Here is a 16,348-nt window from a genome sequence, read left to right as displayed (position 1 = left end):
AGGCCACTGAGAAGTCTGCAGGCAAGGGGTGAGCTTTTCCTACCTCCTCTCTCTGCAAGCACTTCTTCATGCACAGCCCTAATCAAATCTGCAACCACATGAAATGAGCAGTGGAAATACTCTCACGTCAGTACTCCTTCCTCACTCGGAGACGCAGATAGGGAGTTAGCGGTGTTATTCTCTGGGATACGAAGCTGTCTGTGTACCATGTTAGGAAAACTTGGAGGAGCTGATTTTAGCTGACTACCCATTCCCAGGTGCAAAACCGCCTTCCTCCCACCATGTGAAGTTATGCTCTTGCACTCCAGAAATACTCTGAAACACCTGGCTGCACGGGGAAATGGCAATTAGGAAGACAGTTTTCAGTAAATTGTACAGAGGACATGAAGAAAAAATGGACTTCAGTAATTTTTATTAATATTCAGAGTTAGTGACACCCTTTTCATCTGGAACATTTCAGTCAGAAAACAAAACTGAATATCAGGATTTTATGTTTCCTTGTTTGCAGAGTGGGTCTACCCTGTAAGAGAAAAAGAAAGAGCATTTCCCTGACATAGAGTTAGTAAAACACAACTGAAATGGAACCTTGAAATCCCCTTTTTAAACTAACCAAAATGGGTTAATTATTTGTGTTTGAGGGAACATTTTTACCTCCCTAATAGGTTAAAGAAATTATTATAGAATACGTAGCATATGAAAAATCAGATTTTTGTCTTCAGTCTGTGACACCCAGACTTCCGATTTTCCATTTTATGTTACTCATTTCAAGAGATCTTCCTCAAATAATTTCCAAATTACATTATCTTTGAAATGGTATCCCCTCACCTAATATAGCTTATATCAACTAAAAGGAAGTTATGAAAGAATTACTTTCACCGAGGGAATGAGCTTCACAGCATTTTAAAATTTCAGTGTGAATAATTTTTTTCCTGTTGAGTCTTTGACACATGTTGTATCCCCAGTTTGAGCTATGGAGGTTGAAAGGTATGTAACCACAAGAACTAAAGTTTAATGATATCCCAGCATGAAATGTATCTTGACATATTTAAGCATTTGGCAGTGCCCTGAAGAAAATACACGCAAATGGGGGAGCCAGAAGCAACTAAATCTGTTTTTCCACCTTCCAGCAGGAGCTACTATTCCCAAAACAGTTCACAGCAAAGTTTGCACATTCAAACTGTCATTGTTAATGCTGAATCATTTATTTTTGGCCTGGGTATAGTAATTGTACCTGAAGACCAAATATAGCTTTGCATCTCATAGGAGCAGGTTGCCTTTATGATACCATTTCTATTTTGTTTTAATCACAGGAAGAGTTAAAATAGAACTGCATTTTAGAAAACAATTTCATTTTCTGTGTTAGCACAGTAGCCCTGAGATCACAGAAAGCTGTCTGATTGCAGTATTGATTTTTTCTTTCACTGTAGCTTTTCTCCCATAATGTTGTTTTAAGAACTTCACTCATCAGGTCTTAGAAAAGAAGATAATCATTGCAGCAAAAATAACTTTTCTCTCTTTCTTTTCACAGAATTTGTTTATTTGGTCAGTTGCCATGAATTGTATTTTGGAGTCTCTGCAAAGTTCATATATTGTTTGTGGGGGCAGTTATTTGTGTTCTCAGTGTTTATTATACCTTATATAGATATATATAAAACATATATATGTGGCTGTAACTGTTCCCAGGGTAAGTCATCTGATCATTTGCACTAGCAGGGTACCTTCAAGCAAAGATATGTGTTTCTCAAGGGTGCTGACTGGAGTTTCAGTTTTACACCCTGAAAATTGTGTTTGGCTATTACTGGTGTGTAGGTGATGACAAGAAAAATACTCTCAATTGTCACAAAGCTATTGAAGACCAAGAGGGCCGAGACTCTGCTGCCTGCGAGCTCTGTGATGGGAGCAGGAGGATGAGCGCAGGGAGGGGGAGAGCAGGCAAGCCCGGCAGGGAGCTGCAGTCCCTGCCCACAGCTTGTAGGCAAGGTCTGGCAGAGGGAAGCAGAAGACATGCTGGGCTTCTGAATGCCACATGCATGGCCACTGAAATGTTTCAGTACACAAGTCAAATGGAGAACAGTCAGACAGAGTTTACTCTCATATAAAAATCCTAAGATAGGTGCAAAAATATTAACTATAGTATGAACTATGCCAGCAGAAAGGTTGTTTTGCTGGTATCTTCTTCATCAAGTGTTCAAAAAACGGGTAGATGTGGCACTTGGGGACATGGTTTAGTCTAGTCTACCCTTGATTGGCTTAGAGTAGACTTGGTAGTGTAGGTTAATGGTTGGACTGGATGATCTTAAAGGTCTTTTCCAACCTAAATGATTCTATGATTCTATGATTCTATGGTTAGGAGCTCTACTGGCATAGCTACATAGTAAAGTGATCTCTAGCATAAAAAAGGCATTAGAGAGAGTGAGCCCTGCTCTCCCCTTACCCCTTCATTCCATGGATGCTGGATTTTAACTGCTAATCCTCTGGCTGATATTTCCACAGTACTGCAAGGGCTTTAGTAAAATGGCTGAATAGCAACAGAAAACATAGAGTTAAATCTCCCATACTTTGGAAAAAAACCAGAAAAACCCTCACAACCAATTTATGTTAGTATATTCGTCAATTAATCACCCATAAAAGCTTTTGTAGGTGTTTGACCAAATACGGGTTATCCTTTAACCAAAGAGAAATTACCGACATAATTTCCTAATGCTTTTCACAAACTTATCCTTCAGGAGCTATTGAAATTTACATTTGGAGTGTTGCATATGACTACAGAATGTCTTAATTGCCCTGAAACAGTCTTTGAAGTCAATAAAAGACAGTCCCATAGTGTGGAATCTGAGAATTTCTCCTATCATTTGTATTGTTCTGCTCAAATTTTCTCCTCTTTGAACTCAACTCCATTTAGGTTATAAGTGAATTTGCACCAAGTCCCACTTACTGCACAAGGATCCCATTGCCCTACCTACCCTCCAGAGCACTGCCAACTGGTAGCTGTGCTGTCCTAAAATGTCGTCTCTTTCTGAACATTATACACTTATTATTACGCCTACTTGTTTTGTTGGTAGTGAAAAGGACATATATTTCTGAAGATTATTAATTTAAGTTTAGAGATTAGACAAATATTATGCCCTGCTTTGAGCTAGGAGGATGAACTAAATGCCAGTTTGAATATTTTTTCCAAGCATATTTTCTCAGAGTGTGTGTGGAGCAATTTATTTACGAGTATAGAAAAAAATGGAACAATCAAATGGAATGAAAATTTAAATTAAAACACATCATTTAAATAAACAGTAATGAATGCCAGAAGCAGATTGATTGTTAGTAGTTTCTCATTGCTGGTGGAGCAGTGACACAACTGAGCAAAGCTTTTATAACCTGTCAAGAATAGAGTTACAGCTTCAGACTATGATCTTGGTTTCATCAATATAGATCTAACTTTTCCCCCTCTACCTTTGTGATATGAAACCATTTTCAATTACAAGATTTTGTAGCATTTCTCAAGCAATACAACACATATATATTACTTGCAATTTTGTAATATGCTTATTGCAGAGAAAAAGACACCATTGTGTTAATTGTACATGTTGTATACATGCAACTTACACAATCTGTATCCATGGTATAAATCCTGAGTCTGCTTCTACTGAAGTCATGGTTAGGGTTTTGTGTGTCCTCAGAGTAGAAGCCATACAAGACCACATAACAAAAATTGAGTGCTTCATATGCTTCAGGGAGCAGAATTAAGGTTGTGTGGCTCTTCCCTGACACTCAAGTAAATACAACATTACCTCAGTGAAGGTATGGATTATATGAAAATTACATATATTTATGTGTGTTGGTAGATTTTATCATCATTTCTTTACAAGCAAAATCTTCTAGGCATCACCAAACATCTCAATCTCTCCAGTCTTTGACATTCATCATTCTTTCATGGAGATAATCAATCTGCACTCATCAGAATAATTCCCCAATGCATGAAATTAATAACAAGGCTTTGGCTGTCTATTAATATTGTGCTAAAGATTATGAATTGAAGTGTTTTAATACTTTAATTTAATTACAGCAAAGCAGAGTAGCATGAATATGAGAGATCCTAACTTCTATGTTTTATTACATCTGATTTACTTACTGAAACAGAAATAGAGTTAGATCTTTAGTAAATGGTAGGGCTGTGATTCTACATGTGTATTCACCACTGTGACTCAGTGACACATGCAAGTAGCCCAGAACCACTGTCTTATATCCCCAATGGATGTGTATCACACCAAAATGCTGCATTGCCAGTGCCCAAGTCTTGTCTGGTCTGACTGGGCTTTAAATCACCCATGCTTGTTGACATGATCCTTCAGGATAATGAAGATAAAAAAAATGTTTATTTAATGTGAAGGTTGGGGTAACTGTGAGATTCACTAGAAAATATCAGTCATATATAGATTCTGTCAAAATCTACATTCCTGCCGTAGGGCAGAACCAATGTCCTTTACTCAGGCTATGTATTTGAGCTATGAACTATAAAATTCAGCAAAGGAAACTAAAACAGAACTTTACTCACTATGAGACAAGCACTACAACCATCAGCGTACAGAGTCATTCTCAGTCTCTTTCTGCCCAGTAAATAGTTGAACGTAGCACTGGATGCAGAGGGTGGAATGAAGCTACAATAGTATAGCAGAACTAATCTGCAGCCTGTAGTACAGAAAACAATAAACTCTGGCGAGGCTTAACATTTTGTTGTTGTTTAGAATAAATATAGGAGGGGACTGAGTGGCAATGTCAGGGACCTGCTACAGCGCAATTCCCCAGCCTGGCAAAGAAGGGACTCTGACCCCACACTGGGAGTTTGTTTTATGTCCTGAGCTACAGAGCACCAAGGGAAAAGGAGGATACAAGGCTGTTTGTCACTTAAGTCTTTGCCTTTATTAAAAATGCTGAAAACAAAATCAAAGCAATTTGTTTCAGTTCAAATGAAACATTTCTTCTTTTATTTAGTTTTTTGTATGTTTGTTCAGGTTTTAACATCCAAAACATTGCTTTCCATATGCAAATAACTCCGTAGAGGAAAGTGAGGGGTTTGGTGATCAAAAACCCCAAACCAATCAAAATGCTTTTTTTTCATTTGGACAACAAAACGAAAACAAAACCCCAGTGAATTGCTTGTGCAGCCCTGAACCACTGAACCCTTTCAGAAATGGGTGCCACACAAGACTGATGAATTATGCATATTGCTGTTTAATTTAGTGTTGTGGCACAGCTGTACTGCTTGTCTAACAGAAAATGGAATAGGGTTTGAGAACCACAGCTCTACATATTAACATAGGCTTATAAAGTTACAGACTTCGTATGTTTCCACAGAACTGGAGCCTAAAACTTCCAAATTATGCCTTGCTGCCACTTGTGGTTAAGCGGATGTTTCACTGGTCTGGAGAAAGCAGAATTAAAATGTAATACCTACTACCAAAATACTGTTTTCACATGCCACTCAGTCCCCTCCTATACTTATTCTAAATAACAACAAAATGTTAAGCCTTGCCAGAGTTTAATGTTTTCTATACTACAGGCTGCAGATTAGTTCTGCTGTACTATTGTAGCTTCATTCCACCCTCTGCATCCTGTTTGAATTATCCATTTGGCTTCCTCAAATTGAATTAAAAGATGTCAGAGTAATTCCTGTCTCACCCCTACCACTGCCTCTTTCTATCTTTACCCTAAACATTATTTAAAGATCTGGAAATTCTCCAGATAAAATCAATCTTCCATTGAAACCCCAGCCTATAATGCTTTTTAAAGTGTTGCTTTTTCAGCATAGAGGTGGATGTGGAGGAAAGGAAGTGGAGGAAAGGATGTGTGGGAAGGAGTGTAGGAAAGTATATTGCTACCTACCAAAATACAGTATTTATCTGAGCAAATGTGGGAGTCCAGGAGGAGTTAGTTTTCTAGGGATAAGCCAGTCCCCTTAGGCACTCCAGTCAATAGAAAGAAATAGGTATCTCCAGGAAGAGATTCAGCTCATCTAAAAATAAGTTCCTAACATGGCTGGGCTGGTGAGCCCAGATTATTGATTATAGAGCATCCAGAAATTTTGATTTAGACAGATGACTCTTGGAAGCAAAGTCAAGTAAATGAATTTGGTCCCTTTTCCCAGTGCTTTTGCACACTGTAAATGGCAAGTATGCTGACAGTGGGGAAAGCCCAACGAACCATGGGGGCTGATCACGATTCAGCAAAGTCCTGGAGCACCCTCTTGTGTCCCACTTTGTCTGAAGCTCCTGTGCTTAGGTCTTTGTGTGTTTTCCTGAGAAGAGAGTCTCTCACACAGAGACGTGATTCCTCTGAAGATCTCATCCTTATGGTAGGAGTATCTTATGGTATAGTTTAATGTATTAACTTTAATACATTACACTATAACATAAGAACAGACAGGATAAAGAGAGCTCATGCAGGGATCATCCACACAACTGAATGAAGTCATTAGTGATTGCAGAACCAGAAGATATTATCTAAAGGTACATGTAAAGCTCCCTTTGACATCAGAGGAAACAGGCGTCTAACTGGTTCTTGAGGCAAGACTATTTTAGCAGTTTTCAGTTTACATAAGCAAATCTAAATGTGTGTGTGTGTCATTTACTTTGAAATTTAAGATTGTTCTCGAAAACATATGTATGTATGCTGTCATGATTTAACCCCAGCCAGTAACTAAGCACCACACAGCAGCTTGCTCACTCCCCCCGCAGTGGGATGGGGGAGAGAATTGGAAGAGTAAAAGTGAGAAAACTCGTGGGTTGAGATAAAGACAGTTTAATAGCTAGAGCAAAAGCCGTGCACACAAGCAAAACAAAACAAGGAATTCATTCACCACTTCCTATCAGCAGGCAGGTGTTCAGCCATCTCCAGGAAAGCAGGGCTCCATCATGCGTAATGGTGACTTGTGAAGACAAACACCATCACTCCAAACGTCCCCCTCCTTCCTTCTTCTTCCCCCAGCTTTATATGCTGAGCATGACGTCATATGGTGTGGAATATCCCTTTGGTCAGTTGGGGTCAGCTGTCCTGGCTGTGTCCCCTCCCAACTCCTTGTGCACCCCCAGCCTACTCACTGGTGGGGTGGAGTGAGAAGCAGAAGAGGCCTTGACTCTGTGTAAGCACTGCTCAGCAGCAACTAAAACATCCCCGCATTATCAACACTGTTTTCAGCACAAATCCAAAACATAGACCCATACTATGTAGCTATATACATAGCTACTATGAAGAAAATTAACTCTATCCCAGTCAAAACCAGCACAGTATGCCCACTTCAGGAAGCTGTCTATATTCCCTTGGTTTTTTCTACTTCGTTAAGCAAATACAGTCTTAGCTGTTCTGAGTTATTAATATATCATCTGTTATTGCCAAAGGGTAATGTGCCACAGACCTTTCCTATATCTCCATCTTTTTCAAAAATATTTTATGTATATAATCACAAACAGCAAAACAAAATGTTTACTTCCTATATAAAAGAAACAGTAATTTCAGCTACATATTTTTTGAGCTGGATTTTGCATTTACTGCCAAAAGACATCTATTGGTAATAACCTGTCTGTATGCTTAGTCCTAGGTAAGATCCGAAGTGCTGTTGGAAGTGCTCAGCTCCTCATGTCCCAGAAATTCCAGCAATTTTATTGGCTTTGTCAGCAAAATCTGGTAAGTCACCTTGTCTGGCCATTCTTGAAGAGTTTAAGGCTATTCATACAAAACATAATTTTAAATTTTAGAATTTAATATTTGTACTTCAAAGGCAACAACAAAAACAAGCGTAGCATACCCAAACAGCAGCATTCTGAAACATCATTTTCATGTCTCATATTTTGTCTTACTGCTCTTTTTCTTTTTTTTTTTAACTTAATCCTTAAGTATGGTGTTAGTACATATTTTTGTCAAAGCAAACATGTAATTTCAGTAATTTCAATCTGGCTGTGTTTTGTCTGTTCTTTTTTTCCTGTATTTATTAAAGAAAAAGATGAGAAGGAAACAAATGCAAGTTTTCTGAGACATAATATTATGCCTTATTTTTGTAATACCCTAAAATAGTAACTATATTCCTGGTAAGAAAGGAGAAAATTTTCACATTACAGTAAGTGGAGAATAGTAAAATAGCAGAATAGCATGATCCAGCTTTCTACCTACCTGAAAATAGGACTGATCTTGGAAATGGGAATATACATAATGTTCATTAAATTGGGTTTCATAATTTGCATTGCCAATTATATATAAGATGTCCTAGGGCTAAAGGAACAGATGCAGTATATTACTTGTGAGAGTTACTGCTATTGTTCTGGAAGTTCATTAGAGACTAATTCAATTCCAAATGTTATCTTCATTAATATGACAGCAGCCATCAGTGATACAAACATTGTGGCAAGATGATACTAATCAATAGAAGAATTTAATTCTTCTAGCTATGGCTGGTGGTGAAGCACCTACTTTCTTCAGCTCACTTGAAAATCAAGTATAACTTTCACCTTTTGACTGACCTTACACCTCATATATTAAAAGTGCTGAATGCTGTTGCATGCATGACAGCAGACATGCCCTATATGTCTGGTTAGATACATTTCTTTACTTGTTAGTATTTGCCACATAACTTTTTAAGGCAAAACGTTCATCCTGCAGAGACCTACTTGCTAATTTCCATCCATAAAGTTAAACATCCAGAATTCCTGAAACTGCAATCAAATATTACTGAGAAAGTCATGCCAAAAATGTCCTACCTTCTGATAGAAAATTATAAGATATATGGTCCTCATTAGGAAAGGATCCAATTATCCACTTCAAAGACTCTGTCAAAACAAGAATTTTAATAGCTGTTACAAAATGACAGAGGAAATATGCAAAGTCAGGCAAGCAGGAGATGACCATGCCTGTAATATCAAATACATCATGTGTGCTCCCTATCTAGTCATTTGTTTCATAGCCAAAGAAGGAAATCTTCATCAATGTCTAAAAGTTTCTTGCCACAAATTTCAAAGTGCCCTCCATTACCTGATTGATTAAGCTATGCAAACTAAGATTTGGAGAGCCTAACCTCCACTCCACTTCATTTATCTTCAAGTGGGTCCAGCACTTGTGCTCGAGAGCATTACTGTAATAACAAGCACAGCTCCTGCTCAGCACAGCCGTCAGCTGTTTGAAAGTGTGAATAATTCATTGCTGCAAGAGCAATGGGAGCACACGGAGAAATCTACAGCTTTGCAGACAATGTGACCAAAAAACTGGCAAGATTCTATTTCTCTCCTTCTTATTTGGATAATAAACCTTTGAACTCTGTAACAGCAGCTTTATCCCACTCTGAAGATGTAGGCTCTGAATATTCTTCAGCTTCATTAAACCAGCAATGGGCTCTGCAGAAAGCAGCAACTGCAGAACTGGACTTTTAGCTCGTTCATGTTTTACGGCTTTTCTTCCTATGCCTAATGACAGAGTTTGTTGTTAAACAGTCACTTAGTGCGTATCCACAGCAGGCTTTCCATATGATCCTAAGGCAGTATCTTGGTGCCCCTTGGGAACACTGCCAGATAGCGGCCAGTTAGTGCATTCCCCCGCTCGAAAACATCTGGCACTTACAGGGCTACCACACAGCAGTTTCTTCAGCAGTGTTCAACAACAACAAGCATAAATGTAGGGCAAAGAACAACGGCATTTACTTCTGCCAATTCAAAACGCAGCAAGGGCTTAGAAAGAGGAATATACTTCCTCAAACTGAAATTTAACCAGGAAACTCACCTGTTGCCTGTGGACTTTTCTAAGGAGTCATGGGAACTTCAAGGGACGCATCTGATTATACTCTGGGTTAAGATCTCTTACCAAAGACTCTCACTTAGGGTAAATTCATAAAAATGTAAGCTTTGATAAAGTTTTTTTTAGGAATCTGGCTGGCTGTCTTCTACAGTGTACTGTTGCCGCTAACTGCTAGAAAAAACCCATCACCAATTAGTAACTACTCCCTTCTGCATTATTCACATTAAGTCCTGTAACACCCTGGTTTTTTCTTTGACGTGTCCTCCTCTATACTCTCTAGTCGGCACAGATCCTGCTCAGCTCGTGAGATCATCGCTCAATATGTCATGGTTGCAGGCAAAAACAGAGTGGCTCGAGCACCGGCTAGCTACTTTTTGCTTGCTTTAGGCTTCCTTCAGAAGGAGGGCTGCAAAGCTGAATTCCAAATAAGACACAAATAAATGAGCAGCTTCCGAGAAGAAGCAGGTTTAAGCCACTGTTTTCAAAACTTACTTAGCTGTAATAGTAATCATTTGTGCCAGCGTTTATCCGTGGACTGCGGATCCGTAAGTGATAGCAGCAGGAGGCAGCCCTCTTGTGTCCAGACAATGCACCGCATGCTCCTCTTGGAGGCTGCGATCTTCTCAAACATGATGAGCAGTGGGGCACACAAAGGTACAGAAGAGCAATTAGCCTTGATTCAGAAGGCAATGGCATTTCAACGAGTGGCATCATTTTATGGCTATTTAGAGGAAACTGGGGAGAGGGACTGAGGAGATCAGGCTGGAGAGAACAGATTGCAATATGATATATATTGCTGTGGGACTGTCCTGACAAATTTCACGCAGGGAGTTGGTTCCTGAAGCCTGAGATATTGACCTCTGTAGAGTAACTAATAGCACTGACATAAATTTTAAAAGGTTTTGCAGTAAATTGGGATATACCCAATCAAGTTGTTTTCAGTGAAAGATAATCTGGAGTTGTATCATGTTTCCCAGAAGTCTGTTATAATCTATATGGCCAGCTCTGTTAAGTCCCTGAAGCTCCCTATGAAAAGGAGACCATCTTCTAGTCAAGAAGACTTCAAAGTGGATAGGCTTTTAGGCTGGTTCTTGGCCAGGATTCCCAAAGGGGTTTAGATAGGCGTGACACTGCATGTTGTCATGTCCAGCACCAGACACTCATGTCCCACAGTGGCATCTGAAAACCCAAGTTGAAGTAGCAACTCCTGGTGTAAGACCCCTAGAAATGTGCAATTCAAGGGAGGAATTCAATAGAAATGCTGACTTATCTCCCAGTTTTTAGGCAACTGTGTGAGCTTGTGTTCAATACGCAAAATGCCTTTGTCCACTAGATTTATAAAAGATGGGGCACAGAGCCTTGCTTCAGCAATAACACCAGTGTTTCTAATGTAGTAAACTAGTCATTATGGCTTTTGCCCAGGAGGGGGGAGATCCAGAGTCCCTTTGGCCTGGTTTCAAAAAAACTTTGGCCTGTGTTCAAAAAACGGGTAGACGTGGCACTTGGGGACATGGTTTAGTCTAGTCTACCCTTGATTGGCTTAGAGTAGACTTGGTAGAGTAGGTTAATGGTTGGACTGGATGATCTTAAAGGTCTTTTCCAACCTAAACGATTCTATGATTCTATGATTCAACTCCATCTGTCCCAGCTCCATTGTGTAGACCATCTTAACTGCTTCCTCGTGCCCTGGAAGGGAAGACACATTTCTCCATCATCTTCACAGAGATGTTTATCAGTTAAACTCTATTTCATTGAACCAGCAAGCCTGTCTCATTGAACTAGTACCAATGCTCAGACAACATTGGGTTAAGAGTCTGTATACTACCTTTTTATGTGATTTTTATCTAGCACAGACATCAGGTTGATAGTCAAATGAAGGGTCATCTTGCTAATTGTTACCACTAACGTTTGCTCCATTAAGTGTTGTGCACATAGCGCCACTTAATTGCAGTACTTGGGGATAGTGCCTTCCCAGTTCCTGAGTGTGATTTGACCCCCTGGAGAACGAAATCCTAACATACCCATCAAGATTTTATACCTTATGTATACATTTGAAAACGCAAGACAATGTAAACATCAAATTTAGCATAAGCTGACAACTTCTTCATGGTGGTGTTTTGTCTCTAACCAGCTATCATGAATGTAATGTTTAACCAGAAAGACTTCAGGCTGGCTAGAGTATGAACCTTTCCCTTTAATAATCAGCAGGCAGAGGCTGTCAGCTTGTTCCTTTTTAGAATTGCAGGTCAGCACAGCATATGGTGCTAAGGAACTTCCCAGGCTTCACGGATTCAAGAAGGCTTGTGTGTGACATCCAACTCATTCATGTTTGGGTTGTGTAGGAGGCACATCTTCCCAGTCACAGCTCCCAGCTGTAAAGCGCGCAAAGCCTTAGCACACTGAGCAGCACTGTAGCAATGTCATCTGGCGTGATGCCTGTCCTGCCTCAAAGCAGGTTGTTTAAAGCCTCCTGGTCTATTTGTATTCTCTCCTTTGTGCACAACAGGACCCGAGTGCCATGCCGAGACCAACCTCCCAGGACCTAGCAGGTTTCTGGGACTTATTGCAGCTCTCAATTGAAGACGTCAGCATGAAGTTTGATGAACTGCACCAGTTGAAACTCAATGAGTGGAAAATAATAGAATCACCTGAAAGGAAGGTAAGCAGACCATGGACAATACCATTTACTCCCCATCTGCAGTCCTGCAGTGTCCTTGTGTTAAATAAAATAGTAAAACACAATAGGTTTCTAACCCTAGAAAATATCTAATTGGCATGGCCCAATTTATACACGAAAACCTTCATCAGATGTGAGGATTTTTTTCTTTTTAACAACATTAAGCTGAATTCTATAACAAATAAAATTAATTTTGCTAAGTTAGTCCACTCCATAACACTTTTGTTCACATTATTTGGATTTACATTCTAAAGGCTAGAACTGAAATATGTTCTGATTAATTCAGACTGAGAAAAATAGCCCGAGAATTCAATCAAAGTCAAGTCAGCACTCTGCTACATTTGGGACAGTTCAAACCTGAGCACTACAGGGTTTAATCCTGCCTACACAACACAACTGATACTAGAACAGGAGTGAGATAAAAGCATGTGGCAAAACATAGCGTAGATCAAACTAAAGCTTGGCCCACAAAAGTTTGGGGGACAAAGAGTACTTATGGCAAAATGCCTGCACCTCTGCCCTGCAACTCCACCACCTGGGAGACACCCGAGCCACAATGCTTACAAACCAAAAGTTGGCAAATTGCCCATAAAAGCAATGTAATTCTGAAACTGCCTTTCCCCTTTCTAGAGCTCCATCCCTCACCTTAATTATCCCACTATCCTTGCCGATTATTGTATCAGTCAGATGAAGACAGCATTTGGTTTGAGTCAGTACTGTTGGCCTCAGGTGAATACTTGTTTGGTTTGGGAGGAATTAGGAGGCATTTTGACAACTCTTTCATTTCTTCATGCTCCTCTTGGATTTTAATTTTCAGCCAACTGGTTGGTGGATGGTGAGTTTGCAACTCTTGCTTACTAGTGACAACTGGAAGTAAGAAATTATTATAGTGACAGCTACAGTGATGTTCCTAAGAGGGAAATAACTAAAAGTGGAAAGAAAAAAAAAAAAAAAAAGATGGGACAACAGGAATGGAGCCCTTATGTTCCTGGCTGAAAACAGGAAATAGAGAAAATAAAGACTGGAAGAGCTGCCTGTCATGGGGAATAACATCTTGGGCTGCTGCACTGTTCCTGTTGAGTTGAGAATGTAGAACTATGTTTTTAAACAACCTTATTTATTTAGTCTTGGCTAATGCATTTTGGTAGTAGACTCAGAATTAGTTTTAAAAAAAACCAAACAAGGAAGAGTGTGTAAACCATATGCACATCAGTTCAATTTTTGTATTATCTGAATCCTGCTGTGCATCAAATTAACTGTGTTCTCCATAAGGAACAGCCCATATGCTGAACTATTACTATTGCTTTAAGAGTGATATAGCAGAAAGATTGATCATAATAACCATGCTATACGTATGAAGTTGTGGAATCTCCGTCCTGGGGGCTATTCAGTCCAGTATTAAATATGATGTTGAAAAACTTGCTTTAACTTCAGAGTTGCATCTAATGTCAAGTGGGCTTTGAATGGGGGTTGTATCAGATCACCTCCAGAGATCCCCTACAACCTAAACTGTTGTATGATTCTGTGACTCTACAATATCTGTTTAAGGCCCTTATATTTCACAGTCTCTAAACGGAGTAAAATATCAATTTCATACTTCAAAACAATTCTTGATTTAAAACCTGCAGAGCAATTTGCAGCTACTTCGGTACCAAAATATACTGACTCTCACTTTATAATTAATAATTCTTCAATTTAATATTCTTTAAAATGGTCCAGGCTGGCAAGCAGAACAATTAGCCCTATGTTCTCCCTCTGGTTGGTGCTTGCATGTTTCCATTTAGCAATTCATAGAGGAGACTAAACTAATAGACATGTATACACAGCTGCTTATCTCATATCCAGCTGAGGCTAAACTCAGTATGATTAGTTTAATTAAAAATCCTGTCCTGCTAAACTTAGACAGTCTTTTCACTTGATCAGACCACACAGATGCGCTGAATTCTTATTGGAGAGCCAGTGTGTGTTTCTTTTTATAATGAATGTAATAGTGTCAGCTAAAATTAAACAAATTCATATGAAAGTGAGGTACACAGATTGCATGTGCAGGATACCTGCAAGGACAGTAGAAGGAAGTGTAGTCTTTTTCAAGTCACAGGACTACAGAATTTGTAATGGTTGCTGAAGCAACAGGGTTTTCTCAGTGTCCCTAGAGTGGGTAGCTGTTCATGTAATCCATTAGTCAGCTGATTGGTGAGCACAAATTGAGCATGCTTGATGTATGTACCCAGTATTTTGCATTTCATGTCCTCAGTTTGCATGCTCTGCTGACGTTACCTTCCGCACGCAGTTCACCCTCAGTTTTAATACCCTATTGCAGGAAGAAAGGAAGGTTCCTCCTCCTGTACCAAAGAAGCCCCCAAAAGGAAAATTCCCTATCACGAGAGAAAAATCTCTGGACCTACCCGACAGACAGCGACAAGAAGCTAGAAGACGGCTAATGGCTGCTAAGAGAGCAGCCTCTTTCCGGCAGAATTCCGCCACAGAGCGTGCAGACAGCATCGAGATATATATCCCAGAGGCTCAAACCCGGCTTTAAAGACAGAATGCTGCAGAGTTCCTTTTTTAAACAAAATGCTTGTACAGTTTGTCACTTACCTGGTAATTTTTGTCTCATTCTCTCCACTAAATATGCCCTTGCTGTTGTGTTCTTTGTGCCATAAGCACAGTGGAATGCTTTTGATTTCCTCAGAATTTGCTGAGCTCACTGCAAGAACGACTTCTTTTTGTATTTATTGTCTGACTTACAATCAGCTACAATGGATAGGGCTTGTCGAGACCTGACTTATCCAATATATTCTCAGAGGACAACAAGAAACACCTCTTGAGATGGAACCCAGCTTACTTTTTTGTTATTTATATTTTTATAAAATGTGTGATAATTAGGGATAAGAATAACAAACTATAAATGGGTGCATCTCACCATTCACTAGAGGCATTAGCTAATCCAAGTAGAAGGTGCTACAAATGTAAAGAGCAGGAAAGAAAGAACCCATTTATCTCTCTGACCTCCAGTTTCTTTTCCTAGAACCCAGCTAACATATTTACCCATGCGCTCTGCCACTCTTCTCATCTTTGTTACTGCAAAATAACATTAGGCCTCCCATGCCATGTCAAGTTTCTGGAGATGAACAGGGATATCCAGCCACCAAAACTCCAAAGTTCATCAGAAACCAAGAAGCATACAAGTCTGGTGGCGGTGGGAATGCCCACTGAGAAACGTTTGCTGTTAGCAGTATAACGACACTCTGAAACATAAACAAAATTACAATGCAAGAGGACTTGAGTGATGGGTGAAAGGAAAACGGAAGCCTTAAAAAGTTAGATCTTCTGTAGCAAGATGTGTAAAGAAAAAGTTATACTCGCTCCTTTGGAACACTCATCGCATTTTTAACAGTTCTTTTACGTGTTAACATTTATTTTATAAACCTTCTCTCTTTCATTTCAAGAGCTGTGCTACATGTAATATTTCAAACTCTCAAAATGTTATATCAATTGAGTTTCCAGGGTATCCTTGACAAAAAAAAAAAAAAAATCTTGCTTGTTTAAAATGCCAGTTGTGATGTTGTAAACAGTTTAAGAAATATGAATGTGAGTGGTAAGTATATCTAAGTTTAAATGGTTATGTTAAGGTAAAGGTGAACTGTGGTTTACAGTTGTATTTTTTTTTTTAGAACTATTTTTCTATGCAGTATCATTTATGGCAAGAATAAGCTTCTTGCTTGCTTCAGACATAAAAAAAAAAAAAAAAACCAAGACTCAAGAGATAAGTGATTTCCAGCCATGGAATATAAGGAAAATAATATATTTTCAAGCCTCGTATTATCAGAAGAGAGAGTTGGTAACGACCACAGTCAAGAGGCTTTAATTTAAAACAAATTAAGACAGAATTATTCCACTTCA

The 16,348-nt window shown here is 39.2% G+C and overlaps 1 protein-coding gene across 1 annotated transcript in view; it reads left to right on the top strand.

Annotated features, from left to right (window-relative positions):
- The window catches only part of DLGAP2 (DLG associated protein 2), a 325,523-nt gene extending 310,539 nt beyond the window's left edge, over positions 1-14,984 (top strand). The window contains 4 exon segments of the mRNA XM_075706970.1: positions 7,583-7,674; positions 12,275-12,427; positions 13,263-13,280; positions 14,766-14,984. Coding sequence (XP_075563085.1) covers positions 7,583-7,674; positions 12,275-12,427; positions 13,263-13,280; positions 14,766-14,984 — 482 coding nt within the window.
- Positions 14,985-16,348: the final 1,364 nt, after the last annotated feature.

The sequence above is a fragment of the Pelecanus crispus genome, chromosome 3 (assembly GCF_030463565.1).
Source record: "Pelecanus crispus isolate bPelCri1 chromosome 3, bPelCri1.pri, whole genome shotgun sequence".
Taxonomy (NCBI): Eukaryota; Metazoa; Chordata; class Aves; order Pelecaniformes; family Pelecanidae; genus Pelecanus; species Pelecanus crispus.
Note: the sequence above shows the minus strand (reverse complement) of the source record. Positions and strands in the feature narration are given on the sequence as shown.